We start from the raw sequence: 24871 nt of genomic DNA on the forward strand, positions 1-24871 counted from the left end.
GCGAGGGGACGGGGCGCCCTGTCAGCGGCGGGCGCCCTGTCAGCGGCGGGCGCCCTGTCAGCGGCGGGCGCCCTGTCAGCGGCGGGCGCCCTGTCAGCGGCGGGCGCCCTGTCAGCGGCGGGCAGGGCCGGGCCGGGCCGGTGCGAGTCCCGTCGGGACTCGACTCCCGAGTCCCGTCGGGAGCGGGAGCAGTTCCGCCTCGCTACCGCCCGCTGCTGCCGTCCGCTTCGATCGGTCTCAGGCAGAGCCGAAATGAGCCGGCGCTCGCTCGCTCGCTCGCTCGCTAGCCCGCCTGCCGCCCTGACAGCCCGGGCCGGGCTGTGTTTCTCCGCGGGGGGCTGTCGGGTTCGGCAGAGCTGTGCTCCCCGTGAAGGCACCCAGCTGGGAACTGTGCTCGAAAGTTACGTTTGACCCGCGGGTCTGCAGTGACACCGCGGTGAGAAACTGAATTCACCCCCGGATTTGGGGACCTACGGTAATACAAAAGGAAGAGCAGTCCAAAGCGATTTTGAGAAACGAGAATGCCGTTTCCTGCTGGAAATGGAATTTTAAAGGCTGTAGTTACACAGTCAATCGCTCTCCTTAAGCGAATCTACGTAGTAGCGAAGCTATTTTAATGTCAGGTAATCGTGCTTCTAGGACAAGTAAGCAGAACATCAGGAGGAAAATGTCGTGTTTGTTTGGTCACGCGGTGTGGCATATTGCGTAGATACACCCGTCCATGCTGGGTTCTAGGTAAAAAAGCACATGCCTTATGAGGTATGGGGGTTTTTTGATTTAAAACCAGCTGCGTTGACCACTTCAATCTGCATGTTCCCACCAATTTTCATTATATGAAAGGATTGCACTAGTTGTGTAACTGTGCTAAATGTAGCCTAGGGAGAAAACGACCCATGCTACCATAGCATAGGAGCAGTTGTTTTAAAAGAAGTGGTCTGATTTTTTTTGTTTGCAGTTTTAGGCAGATCTACAGCTACAGTTTCTAGAAATGTCCATGATATATATACATACATTTTCAAATACCCTAAAAATAGAGGGCACTTTTCACACTGTGTTAAAATCCACTGCAGAATTTGAAATTTCTGAGGATATCCTATTACTGATACTACTGGCCTCCTCACAAAGCTCAAGAGAGGGGATGAAGGAATTCATTTCCCATTTCTTACTTACAAAAGTGTCTGGACTCCCCAGCTTAGACTGTGTAAGCTAAGCAGGTATTAAGGGACAAGCCCTGCCTATGGGGTTTGAAGGGACAGGGCAAAAGACGGAAGAAAGGAGATGTAATGTGACTTTTGTAAGACCTTGGTCAGAGAGGATACTTGACAAACTTTAGATGAACTTAGATTTAAAGTGAAAAACTAATTTAAAGCCACTTAAATTCTGACCTTAACTCTTAATGATACACACTTTAATAATGAGGGCTAATTTTGTGATGTTTATGTGTCTATGTGTAGGCAATCCTTAGGCTTATACAGAAAGTCAGATATATACCTGGAAGCAGAAGCCAGCCATCAGACCCTTCAATTGTCTTTAATTCCTATGATGCTAAGACATTTGGCACCTTCCAAAAATTTGGCCTCTGTCTCAAGGGCTCTTGAATCTTTAGGGGGGAAAAAAAAAAGAAAGAAAGAAAGAAAGGAAGAAAAAGTTCAACATCTAACCGTTGTTCCCAGGCAAGTCCTTTAATTAGAAAAACAAAAAGGTTAATGGAATAACGGCTCATTTCAGTAATTCTTTCTGCCATCACTTTAGTCAGATGATAATCCAAAGTATAGCACAGCCTGCCATCAAATAAGTCAAAGAAAGGTAGGACAACTGAAGCACTTAAAATTTCAGTTAAGCAATGCTTCAGAACAGTTAGAAAGAATTAACATTTGTGCTCAGAAGTAATGGGGTTTTCCCACCAGACTCAATCTTGCTAACAGAGAATTCTGGTTTTCCAAACTTCCATGCAAGAAAAATTCATGCTACAGAAGAACAAAACCCTTAACAAAAAAAAAAAAAAAAAAAAAAAAGAAAAGAAAAAAGAAAAGAAAAATGCTTTCTTGTACCCTTGAAGTCGACAGTTGTCTCTATTGCAAAACTATAGTCTCGGCAACCCCTCAGTGTGTTATTTTATAACCATTGTCCTGAAAACCGCTATGAGTCAAAGCCTATTCAAGCGAGGGAAAGTGACATAACCACTGGTTACCAGTAGCAATGCAATGACAATCTCTCTATCAGGGATACGCCACCAGGATTTACATAGTTACATAGCAGACACTTAAAGAGATAAGTCATGGTATAAAGGGAGGGTTTCTAGCAGCACATGAATTCAAGACAGGGAATGGAAATAGATTATCATAGAAAATGTAGTCAGCGTTTGTGCTCTGAAAGGAACTTCCACGGTTTCTATTTACAATGTATGAAAGCATCTGCAGGGCTAGCTGACAGTCTGATCACTCGGGACTGAAATGAGTCTCAAAAAAGCACTGTGAAATGCACTTCTGGGAATTCTCTTACGCCAGCAGGGAGGTGGCTGAAACATTTCAAGAGAAAAGGGCAGCCGTGCTTATTAACTACTCCTGCGATAGAAGCTGTATGCTTAGGAGGGTTCAGAACACAGACCTTTATCCAAAGCCAGAAAACAGTTAAGACCTTATCGTGGATGGCCTATGGGCAACAACTCTGTGAATTCTTAGGGGAGAAATGAGCTGGCTCTGCCTCTGCTAGTTCCTGGTATGCGCGGTGTTTGGTAAATGTTAGTACTTTGTGGGGTGTGACAGGTACAGAGTGAGCTGTACAGTCACTAGCAGCAAAAATATTTTAAAGCCAACATGCTAATTTACTGTTCACTAGAAGTCAAACAACTACAAAATATTTGATTCTGACATCAGGCCTGGCTCTGCAAAGACTCTTTTAGCAAAAACAGCTGTGTAAATTGAATATACATACTCAATCTAGCTATGCTGGGGTGTTTTTATATAACATGTCCTGAAAGCATAGAGTTTTCATACATTCATACATATATTCATGGATTTGGAGCAGCAGTGGGTCATGAGGTATACTTGATTAGAAAGCAAAAAAAGAAGAAGCAAAAAGCAGCCCCCTACCTACCTGCATTGTTCATGAGATCAAGAGCGGATTTATCCTTCACTTAAACAGAAGAAGTTAAAGCTAGGAGGTGACTCACTCTGCAAAAGCACGTCTCCCTTGTATGATTTTTCTACAAAGGGAGGTTTAATTTCTTCCTTTTAATGACAATGAGCACAATACTGATCTTCTTCCAGCAGTTAATGGCTGGCATAACAGGCAGTATGAGAGCATGACTACATTCTTCAGCCTTCTTCTGGAGCTATAATCTGCACCACACTTTGAGACCACAAAAACAACCAACAAACCTATTTCTTTCCCCTCTCAAACACAACTAACCCAAGTGTGAAATTCCAACCTACTAGTCATGCTGACAAAGCTCCTTCTCTACTGGAAGCAGGGATGTGAAGTCACATCACAAATACAGCCACAGATGTCTTTTTACTTTCAAGTGCTCTGCACACACTGTAATAGTCCATAGGCAAGAAAAAATTTGGACTGATGGCCTGTGGAGTTGAGCCAATTGAAAAAAAAAAAAAAGAAAAAAAAAAAAGAGGGAGGTCTGACCATTACGTCAGGAAGCTGGACACTAACTTACAGTTAGAGAACAGGAAGTGAAGACGTGTGAGAAGTTCTGTGTTATTTTGCCACTGAATCTCTGAACGACTTCTGACAACTATCTTTGACTCTCCTTTTGCATTCTGCCTACTGTGACTACTCCTGCATGCACTGGGCATCTCTGCTATTACACACACATGATTTACACTGAAAAACCATCTAGTTCAAGTTCTATTTTAAATACATTTTGACACACTAATCTTGAAAGAAAAAGCATGATGTTCCATATACTATAAAGGAAATGAAAGAAAAGGTGTAATGGAGAAAATGGTTAGGAAATTGCTAGAATTAAGAGATTCACAAATACATTATCGAGTTTAAATAAATGCATGGCACCATCAAATAGAGAAACCAACTGGATCACTGAGGATTGTTTTTCAGGGAAAACTACCAATAGAACCTGTGAAAGGTCTTTGTTACCTATTGGTCCGTGAACATGTGTAATAAGAAAAAAACCCAGTGCCCTTCCCATGCAAACCTCCTGCCTTCCTAACTAATGACTGACTAGCAGTCAGCTTGACAAGACATCGGGACTGACAAAGCGAGCATCCCATTCAAGTTGTATCTTTCACCACATGATACAGAAAGGGGGATTCACAGTGTGTCCTTGAAGCGTAACCAAACCCAGAGTGAGTTGGGTAAAATAATTTCTGTTCAGACATACCCAGGTTCTTAGAAGGTTACTTTTGTTCTGTACTGGAATGAAAGGGCTACAGTCAGAAATTCAGTGGAATTCAAATCCCACAGTATTTTAATTGTGAAGTAAGACGATATTTCAGTGTTGAACAAATATTTAATGCATAATTCACCATGAAGTTCTGAGAAACTTAACAATCATTTGAAGGTTCATATTTTATCAAAACTGAGGCACTAGCCACTTCCACTAGCCATTTTGGTGACAACTGCTGTTTTACCGGAAAGCTAATCTGTTAGAAGGAAAGCCTAAATTAACCGTTAAGTACAGAGAAATGAAAATCCCAAGTGTTTGAGTACCCCTCAGTGTGCGTGGTAAACCTCCAGTTACAGCAAACTCTTGCTTAATGTGTGGCAAGACAAACTTGAGACTAAGAGGTCCATCACCCCTTGCAGAGAACATGAGGAAAACAGTCAGGAAGCCTTTCCATTTCTGGAGAACATGGGCAATTGCTGTTACAGGAGAACAACTGAATGAATATATGCTGTCTAGAAGGTAAAGGTATTTATGAATTCTACTCTGACCAGTAAAAAGTACTTTGCAAATGTCTTCAGCAATAGGTCAGTTCCATTTGTCTGAAAAGACTTCACTTACAGTCTCACTTGAGATACCCTTCCAGTTTGAAACCACATAAACCTAAATATTCAGAAGGGAAAGGTTATAACAAGGAACATAAGAACATAGGTTGTTTCACGGCTTGTGATAATTTAATTCCAGAAAGAAGATGAACAAGCTTCACAAAGTAAATACCAAAAAGAAAACATGACATTAATGCAATTTACTGTCCACTTGAAGTTACAGGAGCGAATTCCTCTTTATATGCTTTGGTGTGACCTGAACACAGTAGTTAAGATGCAGCATGGATCAAACCTGGAAGTTACTGATAAGTAGTCTACAAAGCAAATGGAACATGCAGCTTTTGAACAGTGTGAAATCATGGCCGATAGGTATATTTGAAACTACAGGACACATTCTTGCACAGGTTTTAAAAGCTTTCTGGACCACAACTATTTAGCTGTCTTTAGATTGGTATGGACTGCTGTCAAAGAAGTCTCCTCTTAAAAAGTATGACAATGAAATCTTTTTATGCCTGTTGTGATTCTTAAAATCCAAGAGCCAAGTCATCCTTTCCTACACAAACATCTGTGGGAGTGCAAAAGGCCTCCTGAATCCACAATTTTAATTTCAGTAGTTTTCTGCAGGGAGTGAGGAAGATGAAGGCAAGTTCTGCAATCACAAAAAATGAGAGAGAGAATTATGGGCAATACTACTGAGGTAGAAACCCTGAAAGCAGCTAGAATAAGACAACGCTTAACAATAGTAGTGGCATGTGGTTCCTAAACTGCCTTTGACAGCCAGATAAATCCTATAGTTCTAGGGTCCATGGCCTGTGCTCTTTGGGCTGTTGCTCACAGCCTCTGTATCTTTACTGCTGGGGGAAAACTCGTTCAGGCAGTGATTGATGAATGCATCCCTTCTTGCCAAAACTCTTAGGTACATACTTGTGGTTCCATGGTGTTTAAATGAGACTTAAAACACATGCTTCAAAGTTAACGGAGTTCTTCCAAGGTTTACTCATGGGGCAGAGGAGTAGAATAGAACAGAACAGTTGGAAGGGACCTACAATGATCACCTAGTCCAACTGCCTGTCCAATTCAGGGAACTTCAGCCCATGCTTAACTGTTTTCTTGACCCAGGGGCTTGGATATCCTCATACATGTGACTTTCATCCCAGAGGCTGTACGTAGCCTTTTCATCCTGGGGTCTGACTTGCTCAATTAATGAGTATATATAGCTGTAGTGGTCTACACGATTACTGCCTCCTGCTGTTCGCTGTCATCACCGTGCCAGAGGTTTCTGCCCAGTAGTAAGTCAGATGATTCTGTTCACATCAAACATACAGGAAATACATGAAATAAGAGGCAGGCATTTCCAGTTAGAAATCTGTGAGATTAGTGCTATTTAGCCCATTCTGAGCAACCAGATGCAATTCCATGGAATTAGTTCTGGAAGCTCAGTCGATACTCCTTTCTTGATCCACAGACTTCCAGTTTTCTTCAAAATGAGCCTTTAAATATCTGTAGCTGTAGCTCAAGTCACTTACTGAGAAGGCAGACAGCAATTTTACTTATGCAAAACTCAAGTTCACATTTGTCATACTAGAGCGCAGGAGTGGTTTTTTAATTTTATTTTTTATTGGAGATATTGCAGAGCTCTCTTATGATACACATTGACAGGGTTTCCGGTAGCAGGCTTTCAAAAATAATTAGAGTGATGAATCATAATCAGAAATAAATGACTCTTACATCTATTAAGACAGTTATTTAAAAAATGTTTTGATGAATCATGCAAAAATGCTCACAAACAGCATTATACTTTTTCATAGATTATTTTTTGGTTTTCCTAAGTCTTATGAAAAGAGCTTGTGCTTTTAACACTTGAATTGAAAAAATATTTACAGCAGACATCATAAATGCTACACTACAGTTCAGACAGGCAAAGTGGTGATGGTCCCCTGCTTTGCCATTTGCAAAACACACTGAGGGCTTCAGATCTGTTCTATAAACTCCCAATTTAAAAGTGTTCAGTCCTGGATCTTCAGTATGCTCCTTTTCTCCAAATCATTCATTTCCTTCAGTATAAGGGCAACATTGTATCTCAGTTCTTGAAACTTTGCAATTGGCACCTGAAACAGAATATTCAGGTTAGAAAACATGAAACATGTTAGGAACTTTAACTAGGGCATGCCTATGGATAGGGAACATTCCGCAGTGTCAGCCCAATCTCTCTTAAAATACTTTTTTTTTTTTTTTTTTAAACTTAAGACAAAGGATTTGAGGTTAATAAAAGTCAGTTAATTCAACTAAATCATCTGGGTGAAAAGGAAGAGGAGAATGGGGGAAAACTAGAAATAACAGCTATGTAGTACATTTTCTATACTGGCTGATGTGAGAAAGGAAGTAATCCAGAATGTAAACTGATGGCTGCTGTGGTGAAGTAAGAGAGTCATGGATTGGAAGGAAAGACAGAGACACCTGGAAGGTTGTGGAGCCTACACAATTCTCAAGCAACAAATTCCAGATATTCTGCTTGTCCAAACTTGCAGGAAAAAGGAATTGAGCCTCAAAGCAAAACACCAGGGAGCAACCTCAAGAGCAAAGAGGACATGACATTGCCTATACACGAAGGCAAAAGATTTTGATTAAATATACAAAATGTTTTCAACTGTGCAGGAGACTAATGGACTTTTCTTTACCATTTCAAGCCTGAGAAGCCAAATGGATGGAAATCTATTATCTGTTAAGACAGAGAACCACATCTGAGCACAGGCACAGACTGGGTGACACAGATTAACATCAGTGCAGTGCACAAATGCATGTGCTCACATGAGTACCAATAGCAGTCTAGCTAGTCCCAGGCTGCTCTGCAGAGCACTGCCTAATTTACTCTACTTCTCTGACTACACTGAAGACATGCAGTTCTTTTGACAGAGTCCCTTGTCATCCTTCTGCCTACTGTAGCAGAGATATCAATTATGTGAGAGGAATCCAACATCTGATTTGCATTTTCCATATGCATCAGAAATGCATAAAAAGGCATCGTGTCCTTTTCACTTTTGACATATATACAAGACTCGAAATGCTGCAATTCCCATTGCTCTTTAAAAAAATCTTCATTGTCAGAAGTCACACTGCGATTAAAAACCAAACCAAACCAAACCCAAGAGACCAAAGAGTGTAACTTCTCCCTGCAGCATACACATTTTAAAACTGTTCGTAATGGAATTATCTTCTGGACTTACCATCTTACATAAGCCCTGTTAGTTAGCAGGACATTCTGAATGTGTCCGAATGAAAGGAAACTGAAGAGCTGAGGACTGTATTTGCTTGCTGTCATGGTTTAACCCCAGCCAGCAACTAAGTACCATGCAGCTGCTCACTCACTCCCACCCAGTGGGATGGGGGAAGAGTCAGGAAAAAAAAAAGTAAAACTCGTGGGTTGAGATAAGAACAGTTTAATAGGACAGAAAGGAAGAAAATAATAATGATAATAGTAACAATAATAAAGTGACAACAACAACAACAACAATAATAATAAAAAAGAATTGGAATATACAAAACAAGTGATGCACAAAGCAATTGCTCACCACTTGCTGACCAATGCCCAGTTAGTTCCCAAGCAGCGATTCCCCCCCCCCCCCCCCCCCCGGCTCCCCCCAGTTTATATACTGGATATGGTGTCACATGGTATGGAATACCCCTTTGGCCAGTTTGGGTTAGCTGCCCTGGCTGTGTCCCCTCCCAACTTCTTGTGCCCCTCCAGCCTTCTTGCTGGCTGGGCATGAGAAGCTGAAAAATCCTTGACTTAGTCTAAACACTACTTAGCAACAACTGAAAACATCAGTGTGTTAACAACATTCTTCTCATACTGAACCCGAAACATAACACTATACCAGCTACTAGAAAGAAAACTAACTCTATCCCAGCTGAAACTAGGACACTTGCATATGGTACCTTAAACGAAAACATAGGTTTATCCCAAAGAGCTACTAACTGCTGGAAGACCACTCATCAGATACAGAAATCACGTTTACAGCCAGATCTTTGGCATTCAGATCTAAGCAGCAGCAGCAAAGAGCTGATTCTAAGAGAAGCACATTGTTTGCTATCTGGTATCGGCACTGCAGCGGATACTGGACAGGCACACTGACATATCTCCACTGCAGAATAGCAAAGGGTCTTCCACAGTCTTACAACAAAAAAACCCTGAAGCCAAACCAACCCAACCTGGAACAATGCCAGAAAGACCAAGACTTGACATTACATACCAGGAAATAAAGCCCCAAACCTAAGCAGTAAAGAATATATACTTGTTTTTATTCGTACAAGTGAAACTTACCCTGTTATCAAGGGCTAACCTGAAGTCCATGGCATCATTTAAGTTCCATGGAGGACCTCAAACAGAGTGTATCATATGCTCTGAGCTGAACTGTCCACAGAGGGGTGAATTTGATTTCCTGTGAAGTGACACCCTCAACACTTTGCAATGTAACACAGTTTGTGCCTTCCTCAACAGCTGCCTTCTTGTGAAGCATTGTAACAGCAAAATCAGTCCACCTCTTTCAACCCACAGTACTTTGGTGCTTCCTCCAGACTACTACTAATACAAGAACTGAAGCCAAAATCTTTACAGAGTTCAAATGTAACAATGCCTGCTGTGCACTGAATTCCTGCATGCACCACCAGGTTATTTATAGAACAAATAGCATTCCTTTTCAAAGGTTAAAAATATGGCCATCTTCTGGCAAGCCTTTATGTACAGTGTCATAAATACTGCCACTGACTAATTCTGAGGTAAGAAGCAAAGAGGTTTTTTTCACTTTCTTTCTAGCAGCAAGAACTGTACTGAAGAAAAAGAATAAAACTACCTCTGCCACAGAAGAGAACGTTACCATTCTCTACTAAATGTGGGAGGTTTAGAAGCGTATCGTACATTATATAAACTACCCCAGTAAATTTTCTGCCCTCAAGAGCCACCATCAGGTCTGAAGGTTACAGCTGATAACAAAACCATAATTTTTAATCAAACTAGATGTTATGCAACAGTGCTTTTCAGTAATTAGTATTCTTCTAACAAATGAAGTTTCAGCAAAATGTGTGTAGAACAAGGTACGAAATTATTTTGGTTGGCATTTCATTATATATATGTGGCTACACTGAACATGAAGGATTCCAAAGCAAACCAACCAATGATAATAGATTGTTTACAAAAGCTTTAATATTTTACATAGTAATTCAACTTTCTAAAAAGAACTTCAAGTGGTTTCTTTTTTTATTATGGCAATCAGACTTACTTCAAAGCGATGAGCTGTCCCATCTGAAAGCTTCATCATCATTAGAATGGATGGTTGAAGTGCACGGGCCAGTGAACTGAAATGATTTACATTATTAGTATTACAACAATAGACATCAGTAGTGTGACGAGTACAGCATTGTACATTAACAATTTAAGATGTTCATGAAGGCTTTACATAGAACACGAGTAATTTCAGTCACAGAGTTCTGTACCTGGCTGGCAACTCATGAACATAGGAGTCCTGTCCAATTTGAGAGTATTTGAGACTAATATTTGTGTATTGAGACCAATTTTTTTTATATAGTTTAGTAACTGCAAGTTAGGAGTATTTTCATTTTACATAATAATCAGTTTAGTGGAACTATGATAGGGATAAGAGCTGACCAAGTACTGCTAGTAATAATGCACAGTTTTCTTATGCAGTTTACCATGTTGCATTAACCCTTTCCATCCCTTCATACTTTCAACTGCCACTTCATTTGGGGAATCAAGCTCTTCCAGTCTTCATCCTAAATTTGTGGGTTGTTATTTTATTTGATGACCCAAAGAGGGGACACGAGTCATTCTTGTGCAGCTTCCATCAACTGATGTTGCCAAACCCTGTTCAGGTACTGACAGGCATTACAGCCAGAAGCCATATGTCTTTGCAGAGGCTGTTACTGGATGATAAACAAGAAATCCCGGGGAGGAGGTTGACTGGAAAGGAAAGTAAGAGGAAGGAAAATAGAAAAGGATAATGTGTTGCTCCTGTGTTATTTGGAAAACAAATCATAGGATTTGCCTGCAGCTTGCAAGCATTGTGCCTGAGGATGTTTATCTGTCCATTTTGCTCTCTTATAGGTACAGATTTTTTCTGCATAGTGATACCTGTGTGGTGCTTACAGCACTGCTCATCTCGGAGTCACCTGAACTAGTACCTTGTGGCTGTTACAGTTTTCACTTAGGAGCCTTTTTTCTTGATTTCAAGAAGACTATCCCTGATTACCCACCTGCCTCTCAACTATGGCAGCAAAGACACTGCACTCTCCCTCGGATGCAGGTATTCATGAATGCAATACAAAGTCACTCACACTAACAATTTACGCTACTGACAAATACTGGATCACCTTCCAATTTCTTTCACCCTGGTCTGTCTTGGTTAGAACTAGATAAAGACCAGGAACAGCACAGACAACAGGTTTCTGTTTCCTTCTGGCTGTAGCCAAAGATGCATCCCCCAGCTGCCTCTGCTGTGGCAGATGGCAAGAAGTTTTCACTGCAGGCAGGATGATCACAAAGGCCTTTACTCGTTTTGTGAAAGAAACTAGGAGGTAGATCAACAACCAGTTGCATAATTATGGCAGTGCTGTTCTGAAGTCTTTCTTTGTAGAATCTACAGCAGACTGTACAGGTGATGGAAAGTCATTTTATTTAACATGTGCAACATACAAATAATAGTCTACTTGAGAAGTTGAATAGATGATTTCCCTCCCTTGCTCCAGTGAAACTGAGAGCTTGGTTGGCTGCATGAAGCAAAATCCATCTAATTTATTCCATCATCTCCAAGGACCTGTGGAGTTTTATCAGCTCCATTAAGTTTTAAAATATTGAAAGAGAGACTCAAACTTTGAGTGAAATGTTTCTAGCTTTAGCGATCGAAACAAATGAGGAGCCTAAAAAGTATCATTAGTAGAATATGAAGGCAGCAGCCTGTTGGCAGGTCCATGTTAACAGCAGTAACCTGTACATAAACTGACTTCTACACTGTTCAGAACCCCCCACCTCTGTATCTTACCATTTAATGCTACATGCCAATTACCAACAGCAAGATACACTTTAACACTGTTAACATTTTTAAGCAGCACAAGAAGTCAGTTTAACCTTGGGCAAAATAATTTCTAGGGTCATGCAGGATTCTCTTTCATACCTTGTGGATATAGCTACGTCCACTCTCCACTTTATGTCCTGGACACTTGGCAGCCTACTTCTTTGCATCAGAGCTGTGCCTTCTGAAGCAGGACGCCTACAGAGTAAATCAGAAGTGGGAGACTGAAATGCAAATTCATGAAAGAAACAACAGTCAAAATAAGATTCAGCAGAACAAACCTGTCCGGAACTTGTTTCTCTCCTACATCTATCCTCATTTAGAGAGGTCTGAATGAGTGGAGGTTTTGTGTATTTAAGACAGCTGTGCTCACACTACCCACTTTTCCTATGCTCAACTATGGTCCATGCTAAAAAAAAAAACGAGACAAGTGACTCTGTGTAATTCCAGTAAACTGACGTCACTATAAAGTTTAGTAAATGTCATTATTGTGGCTGGTATATCTATTATTTCAATTATATGCAACTGTGAGGCATAGAAAGGGATCTGCAAAATAGATCTTTACCTTCATGCAGATCCAACAGGAACAAGCAACCAGGAACGAGACAGATGACTTGAGCAAAAAAGTTGGAATAAGGTCACTGTGCTCCTTCAGCAGAAAGCATCTAGTATTAGCGAGCAGCAATGTTTCAAAATAGAATAGTATCAGAGTGCACTTTGAAGCATACTTTAAAAAAAATATAAAAATCACACAGTGGTTCTTGCTAATTCAACATAATTTACAAACTCTAATTTCCTCACATAACGTTCACTGCCAACCCCAGCACAACCTTCAAGATGTTTTGTCTAGTCTAATGTGTAAGAAGCCAAGGACTTCATTTATTACTCATATTGCAGGAAGAATCAGGCTGATCAAGCCTTGATTTATTTCTGTGAGGAAATACAGTTGACAGCAATTAAACTTCAGATGGTTGACAATCTTTAAAATTTTAACAGCTTCTTAAGCTCTGGGTAAGTAAACAAGCCAAATCTGATACAAAGACATAACAACCACCCATTTTTATATATATATATGCAGAAATATCTTCAGAATGAGGTCACTCGGCTGGTCCATTTGGGAGATAGTCTGGACTTCTGTGTTACTTACCCTTTTGTTTTGCTAAGCATCCCATGTCTCTGGAAGTTATTTACAGTACATTTCAAAGCTACTCCAGTACTCCCGCTAAGGGCAGGATAAGAAACATTACATCCTTTATCCATGGTGCTAGACATAATCTAATTACAGACTTTATATCAGAAAGGAATCCTCTCTGAAAAAATCCAGGACTGTAGGAATGATAGTCTAACATCCCTACTCAGATTCTTGTGTACAAGTTAGCTGGTGCCTTTAGAAACTGCCCAGAAAGATTAATGATTTGATAAGGTACACAGGACCGACAGGCTGAGATCCTCCAATACTCTTGCAGTTACCCACGGCAGCATAAGAAAGAATTCATTCTTTCTGGGGGGTGGGGTGGTGGGTGCTGGATAGTGTCAGAAGTGACACGTATTCCTAATAGAACGGTAAAGAAATAAGCAGAAAAAAACAGATCAGCTGGTTCTTACTCACTGTCAACTACTGAATAGGAAGTAGGTCACCACAGCTGGGTGCAACCATGAGGAGCTGGAGTCTAGAATGGTCATTAGCAGGATTAAACAATAAGAACAGGCCTTTCCCTTAGTGGCAAGCTGCTGCCAGAGTATTGCTTAATTTAGGGGATGCCTTAAAATAGCCACACTGCTACTGCTTCCTTAAGACATGCTAACTCCCATCAATGGAAGATAATCCATTCAGTGCAGCACCAGCATTTTGGGGGAAGAAAGAGTAAACAGGAAGATGTTCTAGTTAGCAGTGGTGGGAAAGGTCAGCAATGCCCAAACAGAGGTGAAGCTTCTGAATATTGTTAAGCTATGGCATTTCTGTGGCCAAACCACAAAGCTTTGGTTCTGGTCTGGACTGTGCTTCAGTACCGTTCCCTCAGAAAGAGTTGTGGCTTTTATAGCTTAGTTTAAGCTTCTGTCAGCACCTTCCCAGCTTGGACGAGATCGCAGCTGGAACTGCAAGAATCCTGTAAGGATGACAGAATGTGCATAGTGGCCAACATACATACAGAAATTATACAGGCCATTAAATCAAGCCATTGATTTCTAAGAGGAACAGCAAAGTGGAGCAGAAAAGACTCAATGGATCTTATATCCAAAACCTATAGACTATAATCACATTTTGTAAACACTCTGTGCCAACAGCTGCAATATACTGTGAGCACATAGTGCAGAAGGCAGAAGTTAGAACAAGTAAAACACCACGGATCAGCTAGAAACCACCCAAATTATACGTGGAAAGGATGATACACCTGGTGACAAGAACATCAACTGCCAAAGGATGCAACACAAGAGCACTTGAAAATGTAAGATTAGAGAATTTGGACCAGCAGCTGACCTAACTATCAAAACTAAAGACAAATTCTGGATGGTTCCCTATGCGCATAACGAGACATGCCTAGCAGGCCACTGAACAGGGAGAATGAATAAATTAGCATGTATGACATGCTGAAAAATGGCACACAGAACGCACCCTCCTGGTAGGAACTAAAGCTACACTATTTAAAAAAAAAAAAAAAAAAAAAAAAAAAAGCGCAGCAGTACATTTATTACAAACATTCAAAGAGGGGGAAGTTAGGCTTATTCTTTCCCTTAAAAGAGAGGAGTTTTCATGCAGTTATTTGATGGTGTCAGTGTGGCAAGTTTTTGTTTCATTTCAGTCTACATAGCTTGATGGAACTGTGGGGACACAGAAATACAAATGTCAAATTTCCAGTATTTCGGAGCTGTTGTTTCGTGAACAAAATTGCAAAAATAGGATAAGATGCCAGGAAAAGTATTGAAAATGGATTTTTCTGAGTTATCTAGCTCATACTGAATTTTTGATCAGATGCTAATACTTCACTTACCATCACAATCATATATATTTACAACTCAATAAGCATATGTATGATTCAGTGTTACATTTAAGATTATAAAAGCAGATCTGTCTAGAAATCAAATCTGAGGTGTTCTTCTCTGGTCTCAAAACACAGAGCGAGATTACACTGGATAATCACAGCTTTCGAAATGAGAAAAAGCTAAATTTTCCAGCATCGTGATTTCACAGTAAAAAACAATCATGCATGCTTCAAATGACATCTAAATTTATCCTCTTTCTCCACTGCAAACAATATTTCCACTTTGCAACCATGAATTTTGCATTCTTAACACCTATAATTCAAACAGAAAAGCAAAGAAAAGATGAGAAGGCTGAATTTATTTTTACGCCAAGAACCTTTAGCTTTAAGCCAAGCTCTTAACCAAGGAAATGAAAAATATTTTTAACTTTGGTAGCAGCATTCAGACCCTTGTGAGGGTAACTGAAATACCACAACTATGATTATCAGGATTCCATGCAGAATATCTGGAGCAGCATTGGGTTAGTGATGCTATGTGCTGAGTGACCTCAAGTTTCAAGAAGGAAAGTTTTGCATATGCAGAAAGTCCAAGCAATTCTAAATGTAGAATAAGCTAAATATGGCTGAGGAGAGAACCATATAGAAAAAACTAATCCCTAGAATGGACAAAAGAGAGATGCGATTCAAAAAGTTCTTGATTTAATACTTTCTCTGGAGCTACTGACATATACTGCTTAGAAAATTAATTACAGCTAGCAGAGTAGTTGATATTGCATAGGTGTCATCAAGTCACCCAGTGTGAATTCCCAATTCAACTGTACATTAAGACTTGATTAAATGCTATCTGAGAAAGCTTCCACAAACCACAGCATGTAGAAGGCATATGTAGCTTGCCTCTTAACAAAGCAAGTCTTTCACTTTTGCTCTAACTTGTGATGATGATGATAAAAGTGCTTAGCTCTGCACCACATTTTTTATCTGTAGGTATTGATGCACCTTACAGAGTCTATAGAACATTATAAAAACTGATGGGTGATGATCACAGAAAAATTTAAAATTGGCATGAAAGCTACTTACTGCATATATAGCCATGCACGATGGACATCATGATATGCTGATTCAAAATAATGGGACAAATCTTGTTCTCATCAATTTAGAGAATTTTGCTGTTCCTTCAATAGGCCTGGGATTTTTTGTCAGCAGAGCTCTGTGCAACCCTGCTAGTTACACAATGCATGATACATGAAGACACTAACCTGTTACCAAAGACTATACTGCAAAAGTCCACAATGAAATCTTCTGGTATCCTTAAAGAGAAAATCATACAAAAGAGTTAAGTTTTTTTGTAACCACAAATATATGGCCTTAGCTTAAAAAAAAAAAAAAAAGAAGAAAAAAAAGACCCAACCTATTATAGAACACAAAAAATGTGTCAACTTTTTCCATCTTCAGTTGCTTAAAAACTGCCATCAGCTCTTACGTAAGCACTTCAGTCCTGTCCTACCTAGCATGGCAACAGTGAGTTTCAAAAGAACCCAGTATTTGCTTAACTTCTCTCAGTAAAGTTGAGAAAAGTTTTACTGATGGCTCTGACAAGTGCAGAAGGCAGGCCAGCAATGCATACTTTCAAAAATCCTAAACATACACATTTCATTTCACTGTCACCTGAAGCATCATGAAAAGAAGACAGAATGGATTGCTCCCTCAAAAGTAAAAACAGAGGCCCTTGTAGCTAAGATTACTTACAAAAGGAGCATATCTAACATGGGGAGGACAAGCATAAATTTGATGGGGACCGTGAGAACTCGTCAAATAGATTAACTCACACTACACCCACCCTATGCCTCTCCACTACTTTACCATTCCTCCGACACTGTTGCCTTACAAACAAGCTGCTCTTAATTTTCAGTTCAATATATCAGGCTGTGAATTGCAAAGTCTGCAGAGCAAACACTATCCATTCAGCTGCCTTTGTCACAGGGACAGTAACCTCCTACAGAGAGGCAGGTTAGACAAGTGGGAGAAATAACCATTTGTGCCGCCAGTTAAATCCAGCAGTCAACATGAATCAGTGCCCAGAGACATTACTCACCAGTGGCTAGAGATACACAGCGGTATATCAAAGAAAAATCAAAGCAAACAAGGAAGTTACCTGTCCTAAAGGGCTTACAGTGTCTAATGATGGGAGAAAAAACAACTCATCAACTCACACAGTGGGAAGATGAAACAGCAGTTATTAGAGCTTGAATTCTTAATGGAAGAAGTGGGGTTAAAACACATTTTTAAATGGTGCTTGAATAAAACTGAATTCATATTAGCAAGGTAGTTATCTGAGGCAAACTGGGAAGCAAGGAGGAGGAACTAGACAGTGCTTTTTTGTCTCCATGTGTCTTTCTTTCAGAAGAGACAAGACTATTTCTGCAAACATTACTTATACTTTCTGTGCAAGTGTATCACTCAACCCATCCTGATGATGACCAAATATCCTGTGTATGTAGTGGCATAGCTGGAGACAGTGGGTTGCAATATGATTATTATGATACCTATCACAATGCTTGCTCGACTGCAAGAGTGTTACTGAAACAGAAGCGTTAACGCTACCTTTAAGCTTGCATTATTTTTGCTGTGCAGTTAATGATTTTGCTGAAAATTCTGTTCCTGGCTCAAGCAGCTTACATGAGGCCTGTCACACGCTAAGCAGATCAGACACAGAACATGGCACAGCTCAGGCCTGAGCTACAGTTGGCAATCAGTTTTCAAAGGAACATTCTGCAGAAGGGACTCAAACGGCAAGGAAGAAGGTGTGAGGATGTCTCAATCCCACGTTATTGGCCTGAGACAAAGTTATTAAACAACCTGCAAGGAGAGGGAAAAAATAGCACCCACAATTTAGAGTGAATTTATTCTCACTGGCTCAGCCAGCCAGGCCAAAAAATAGGGGATATAGAATGGCAACCCTGTGATACCAACAATACTGGTCTAATTAATCAGAAGTGGGCATGTCTCCCAGCCTCTCTCTCCTCCAAAACTAGAAGCTGAGACCAGTGCATCACCAGGAAATTGAGCATTACAAGACAAGTATGGGTGGAATTAGTCCAATCTTCAGCTTCACTGAAGAAAACAAAATTAAATGCAGGAGAGGTGAAAAAAAGGTAACCTGGGTCAGAGCTCAAACTTTTAAAAGACACAACAAAAAAAGGGAAATAAGCCTTTTCTGCCTTAAAATGCAAAATACCTGCCCAAACACTGGGTGCCAATAATGCCAAGACACTGCTGTTCAACCAATTATGTGTTCTTCATGCACATGGTCACAGGATGACCTACAGGAGTCACTGCAGAAGGACAAGTGTCTGAATGTAATTAGTAGGTGCCTTAAAAACGAGCAGGTATTTCATCTCCAAACCAAAGTGCATGGGGAAACATAGGAAGTGACATTTTCCATAGGAATCAAAGATGCTAAAGGTGCTACCAAATTTACTAAGTATCATAGCTTGAGAGTAGAATAGGCTATTTAGTCTTCTAAAAGTTTAGCCACAAGGTGAAGAGAGCTACTCACAGGAAATAAGACTGTCAGAGATGGAAGTCAGGAAGAGTCCCAACAATGTGAGAATCATGGGAGCATAGCAGCAACTAGCAGCACATAAAACATACAAGTCTGCAAGCAACACAAATGCAGTTACCTGAACTGTTGCTGCTATATCAGTCATGTTAACCAGAACAAGATAAAAAAGATTTATGCAGATACAAAAGATATAAAAAAGATCACCCAGACTGAAAAGCATCTTCATAGTTCCATGCATAAACCATAAAGTGAGGGAAAAAACCCCAAAGCCAAATACAAAAGTGTAAGGCATTAAAGTGTGGTCAAATGACAAGCACAGGGGCCTGGGAGTCGGTATTTCCAGATACAGCCAGTGTACACAGCTGGCTCAACCAGTGACATCTGGCGCTCCTATATACCAGCTTTCTCCACGGCTCAACAGAGGAATATTCACCCATCCCCAGAGAACTTGGCATGGAGCTTTTAGTACTCTTCATTACTCCTTAATCACACTGAACACATTCTGTGTGCACCTCAAGGAACACCAACTCCCACTGGGTCAAAAGCAATTCATCGGTTTCTTACTGACCTACTTTAACCTGGGTGTAAACTCCATGACGTGGCAGAGGAAGCAGCTTGCATTTTAGCTCACAAGACAAAAGGGAGGCCGAACTCCAGCACTGAGCTGCAGACAAAATTGTATCAACTAGCAAGGCACCTTTCATCATGGCCCCAGTTACACCCTTCACTGATTACATCCCAATTACATCTCTAAATCTGCAGCTTTAATTTGCCTGAAGTTGCTCATAAAGTAAATTATGCTTATAAGTCTGCAGAACAGTCTGAGGAGAAAGCCAATGTGCAGGTTAATAGACAAATAAGGATGAAAAAAGACAGAATTAGAAACTTATCTATCTATTTCTCCTAGGCAGCAATCAGAATGCTAAGAATTATGGTAAATTAGCATTTTAAAATAATTGAGCCTTGGTGCAGAAGTTTCTCTATAGATGAAAACATCAACTGCTGTTATTCTCTCATTGCTACTGAGTATGGAAATAAGGGAAAACCTATAAAGATTATTAGCATCTGATGTCTAGCTTTTAGGATATGAACTTCTATTCAGAGATACTCTGAACAGTCTGATACAGAGTTTGACTAAGTCTGTAACAAACGTTATCTTGGATGACGGGCAGGCGAGATCATAGCTGAACAAGGTGGTAGGATTTCATGAGCGTTACATCATTGGCCTTTCAAAGAAGAAAAAAAGTAGGGCAGTTTCTTAGCTTCTGAGATGTTACCACTGTCTTACCAAACACGTTAAAAAATACTGCAGGGCAAGGTGGGGATGGCAGAGAGAAGGTCACTCACATTTGCATAACCTACATTACAACTAAATTAGACCAATCTCCCCAGCATGTGAAATTTACTGCTCATGCTCAGTGCTAAGTCAAGTCTTACACAACACCTGTTTTTTTCCTCTGGCTTCACATGACATTTGGGAACAGATGTATTATGTGTTATTTACTGGTAATTGTAATTTTTATACCAATTTTTGTTGTGTAGAAAAGTTGATTTGGGGAAGCAGTTACATAAAAGTTATGAAAAAACAAACAGATTAAAAAAAACAGGCATAAACAGCCATACCTGAGCTCCTTTAGGTCTTCCTTAAAAACCTAGAAAGACAAGGAAGGTGAAATTTTACAGGATATAGCCTTGAAAGATCGTTTCTTACCTAGTGAATTAATAGTGGTTACTTGTTTGATATCTCTTCCCAAAAGTTTTAGTCGCGAGTGCCAGTTGAAATTACGGGTTACATATCTAGAAGAAATTCCAGAAGCGTTCAATCAAGTTGTGAGAAACTGATCTTAAAGACCTAAATCTCTTGGAAGCCTTTATTTTTGAAAAAAACCCCATCTCTGCCATTTCTTTTATGTAGCTATCCATAACATATTGTTCTTTTAGTGTAATTTTGTGCCCTTGTTCTCAAATATGTTTTGCAGTAACTTGTTTAAACTATGACAACAGAAAGGAAGTGGCAAAAGATAAGCTTTGAATACTAAAAGCATACTTCCACTAAGTTTCCTGTAATATATGAGCTTTTCCAGTATGCCTGGGTAAATATGAAAACAGTATCTTAAACAAAAGAGAGGTGCTGGAAGCCCAGAAGTGGTTCACTCACATAAAAATAAAATGAAGAAAAGATGTAAGGTAAAGTAACATGAAAAGGAAAGAAAATAGCCATGAAAAAGGGATAGGGGTTGGGAACATGGCAGATGCATACATATTCATATAGAACATCCATAGCATAAGCAGAAATAGCATTTTCTCCCAATTTCCGCTACATTGTTCTGGCCATAAGACATTCCTTTCTCTATAGCAGAAGTATGAAGAAAGGCAGGCAAACAAATATGAGAAATTTTAAGTGTGGACAAAATGAGCAGTATGTGTGAATGCACAGTTAGGGTAAGAGAGAGTTCATGCCAATGAAATAACACTTTGCAATGGTTTCTTCTGGGGTTTTAATTTAAGAGTGAAAACAAACATGCACAGTAAACAAGATGCTGAAGCAGAAAAAGATACAGAAATCTCTTTCCCAAAGCTTAAGCACTCTTCTAAAGAGCTCGCTGTAAATCTAGGCAACAAGTAAAGTAAAATGGTCTAGGTTTTTATCGGTTTCTTCCAACCACTTTAACTTGGAGCAACATTTTTATGTGCAGCTCCCCACCCTGGCAAATAGGGTTTAGATGGTAACTCGCATCTGACACAGCTTTTAACTTATCAGGACTCCAAGTATTCCCAGAACTTACTTCTTGTTTGAAAGTTGACAAGGGGAGTCTCAAAGCTTCTCGGAGAAGGGTATACATGCCAGAAATGAGGAAAGCAAGTTGCTCTTCTGAGAGATTAGTGCTTTCTGCAATCAGCTTGACAGATTCCTTGCAGTCTTTTCCTTCCAATGCATTAACAGTGACTGTGAATAAGAAAGAAAAGCAAGATCGCTTTAAAAAGAGGAAGACCTGGAGACCTTGAACATTAACATAAACACGTCTACGATTTTACTTGATTCAACGTACTGATGTTTTTCCTGATGTGAAATTGTCACTTCAGGTCTCTCTAAATACATCTGATCATCCACCACCACAGGTCAGTCTCAAAACACTTTACCAAGAGAACTTCAATGGATTAAGCTTTTGCATTGTAAAATTGAAGCTGTTTTCCCTGTTGAAATTTGTTCCAGTGGGGTAATGCAAAAAAGGTAAAAAAATTCATCGCTCATGAGTACAAATCCAACTTGAGCTTCTATCAGCAAACTTGTTCACATCAGGAGTCTGCTTACAGCTTAATTACACTTCTGATACACAGGATAAGAGAGGATTGAGAGAGTAAACAATTCCACACTGTTCTCCAACTTTTTACATAATTAATTTATCTTGCAACGTCAGCAGAGACAGGATTAAATGAGCAAGGAGACAAAACTAAACCTTGAAGTCTTGTAGTTTGCACAACTGCTGATAATAAAAACGTTAAAGAAAATTACTGTTAACCCCTGTGGCAATATTACACACTAATAACTGGTCTGGGTTTATCTCAATTTTCATCATTCAGTTATTCTTCCTTTTTCCATATATGCACTGGCTTATATAAATTTCTGCTGTCATGTCAGCCTCTGTCCTGCACTCTGATCAGTCTGGATGGTCTGCTGGAGACACAGGAAGCCCCACTGTGGATAAAAAAAAGTTACTGACACAATCCCATTGCAGGATAGCATCATTAGATTAGTCATACTGAGCCACATTATGAGTGCTGTGAATAAAACAAGAAAAGTTAAGAATGTTCACCAAGTGTTACTGAAAGCCAACACTAAGAAATTAGCTTAATATCAATGTTTGGGGGGGGGCAGGAAGGGAAAGGAAAAGTTTTAATCATACTGCCAGCCTTCCTTTTGGTATTAGGTGAGTTCTACTGGCTACTATCTTCTAATTCTGGATAAATTCTCTTTGCTTTTCACATTTTTAAATGCACACCAAATTCAGCGGCAAATCTTGCATCATTCATGTGGCTGACTCAATTTGTCTGGTACTATCTGCATGGCAGATTTCGCACAGAGTAGCTAGGATATGCAAGGTGCTAGTACCAACCTGTCTGAAAAAGGCTCTGCTCTACAACAACAAAAGTGACTTTGAAAAGAGTCTACTGGAAAGGCCAAATACAGATCAGCACTGAGGGCTGTCTATTAGAGCATGCACAGAGCAGGAAACAGGTTGCTGTCTACTTACCTACTTAAATACAACTTTGATCTTTTTCTTCAAAGAACAACAGATTGCTTATAGTTTTTAACTAGACAGCTTTAATGACAGTATTGGTCTTTCTGTTGACGAACCCTAATAACTGCTTAAAAATCCATGTCTTCTTTTATAACCTACTTGCACTACCCTAGAATACAAGATTTTTTACTCAGTATAGCTCAGGGAACTCAGAAATATCAGCTGTGCCAACATTTCCAACAGTCAATCTGAGGGAGGAAAAAAAAAAAAAGGAATAACCCAAAAACTTCCCAAGAAAATCTCACTGCTGGGTCATTCGTGCCTAGTAGATGATGCCTGCGGTCTCAAACTTACACCTGCAGTTTAGCAGAGCCTGCAGTAACACTGGCTGGATAACCCTGTGCTAATGGTATATGCAGTTTTTACATTGTGAACTGAGCAGGCATATGAAGCAGTACCCGTTTTTTTATATTAGTTAGCAACAGAGTAACAGCAACAGCCTCAAAAAACCTAACTTGGTACAAGCGCCAGAGCAATTTAGATATACTCTGTTGAAATCCATCATGACTTCAGAGACTACTGAACCTTCAAAGGAAAAACCGCTGTCCTGCAAACTGTTAATCACAGGCCAGCAAGAGCAGAAGACGACGGGAGATTTCTGCCAGCTCTGCACCACCTGGACGCTGTCTCCATCCGCTGGGGGACGCGGGCACTTGGGTGAATCAGCGCGGCAGTCACCTCCCCTGGCTGCAGGGGCTTTCGAAGGGCTGTTTGCTCCCCCTACGGTAGGAAGCATTTATCGCACACTTAAACGCAGGCGGTAATTTACACCGGAATTAAACCCAGATGGGGTTTAGGAGACCGCCAGGCTTCCTGACGCTGATGTTAACTTTTCAGTCTCCGTTGTTCCTGCACTAGACAGCAAATATGGTTCAACATCTGTATCGACTTTTGTCCCAAATGCCTCTGCCTATACATAGCTTTATTACTTTCAATTATTATAAGGCAACCCTGGATACATCGCTCCATTTTTGACACTGTGCAGCAACACTTTTAAGGACAAACCAGCTACCAGATGCTTTGAGTCCTTACTGGCTCGAATCAAGAAAAAAGCCTGAAAGGAAGTTAGCCGAGAGAACGAGCATGTTAAGGACTGCAGCACTACGCCGTGCTGTGCGGCAGTCGGTCCCCTCTCAGCTAGCCACGAACAAGCCGTGCTTTCACCCCGCTAAACAACTTTTCTCTTTGATTACTCTGTGATTATTTTGCATACAATAATTTACTCAACCGAGTAACTCCGATTTTGGCGGTCAAAGGTGCCGTGAGAAGCCTCGCAAGCAAAAAATCAAATCAATCATTTTCAACCTTACAGCCCCGCCTTCAGTAAGACACCTGCACTTTGAGGCTCCTTTATTTTCTCCCGCACGTTATGGAAACACCCGTGGGGTCTCTGACTTTCACACGCCCTGACAGCGACTCGGCCGCTGGCTCCGGGATGAGGGAGGAATGACTTTCACAGCGCTCAGCGTCAGTCCGGGGCCCGTCCACAGCTGCAAAAGTCCGTACCCCATTCAGCGTTTTAGAATACAACCAAGGAAACCCGCCGTTGTATTTAACCCTCCGCTTAAGCTTCCCGACGGGAAGCGTCCCAGGAGAGCTGCGGCCCTGCCCACGCGCGGCAGAGCGGAGCAGGCCCCCTCCGGCTGCCCTTGCCTTCCTCGAGGAACGCGGCGCCCGCCCGTCGGGTCTGGCCGGGGAATCCCTCCCGTCCCTCCGCGGCGGGGCAGGGCGAGCCCCGGCGGCGTGCCGAGGACAGGCCACGCTCGGGCCCTACCTTTGAGGAGCCGCCGGAAGGTCTCCTGCCCCACGTCCTGCACGCCCCGGGCCATGGCCTCCACCTCGGCCGGCACCCGCGGCCCCAGGAAGCCGCCGCCGCGGCCCCCGCCGCTCTCGCCGTGCCCGTAGGCCGCCGCGGCCTTGCCCGCCGCCGCCGCCGCCGCCGCCGCCATAGCAGCGCGGCCCCGGCTGGCGCTGAGGCGCGGG

At 41.0% G+C, this 24871-nt stretch overlaps 1 protein-coding gene across 1 annotated transcript; it reads right to left on the bottom strand.

Annotated features, from left to right (window-relative positions):
* Nucleotides 1-6534: 6534 nt before the first annotated feature.
* COMMD5 (COMM domain containing 5) lies at nt 6535-24856 on the bottom strand. Its single transcript, XM_049827419.1, has 7 exons — nt 24663-24856; nt 21374-21534; nt 20211-20239; nt 16282-16332; nt 12147-12242; nt 10239-10314; nt 6535-7070 (listed from the first exon to the last, which is right to left on the bottom strand). The coding sequence occupies exons 1-7, from the start codon at nt 24835-24837 to the stop codon at nt 6969-6971; spliced, it is 690 nt and encodes a 229-aa protein (XP_049683376.1). The 5' UTR covers nt 24838-24856; the 3' UTR covers nt 6535-6968.
* Nucleotides 24857-24871: the final 15 nt, after the last annotated feature.

Source organism: Accipiter gentilis, chromosome 24 (assembly GCF_929443795.1).
Source record: "Accipiter gentilis chromosome 24, bAccGen1.1, whole genome shotgun sequence".
Classification (NCBI taxonomy): domain Eukaryota; kingdom Metazoa; phylum Chordata; class Aves; order Accipitriformes; family Accipitridae; genus Astur; species Astur gentilis.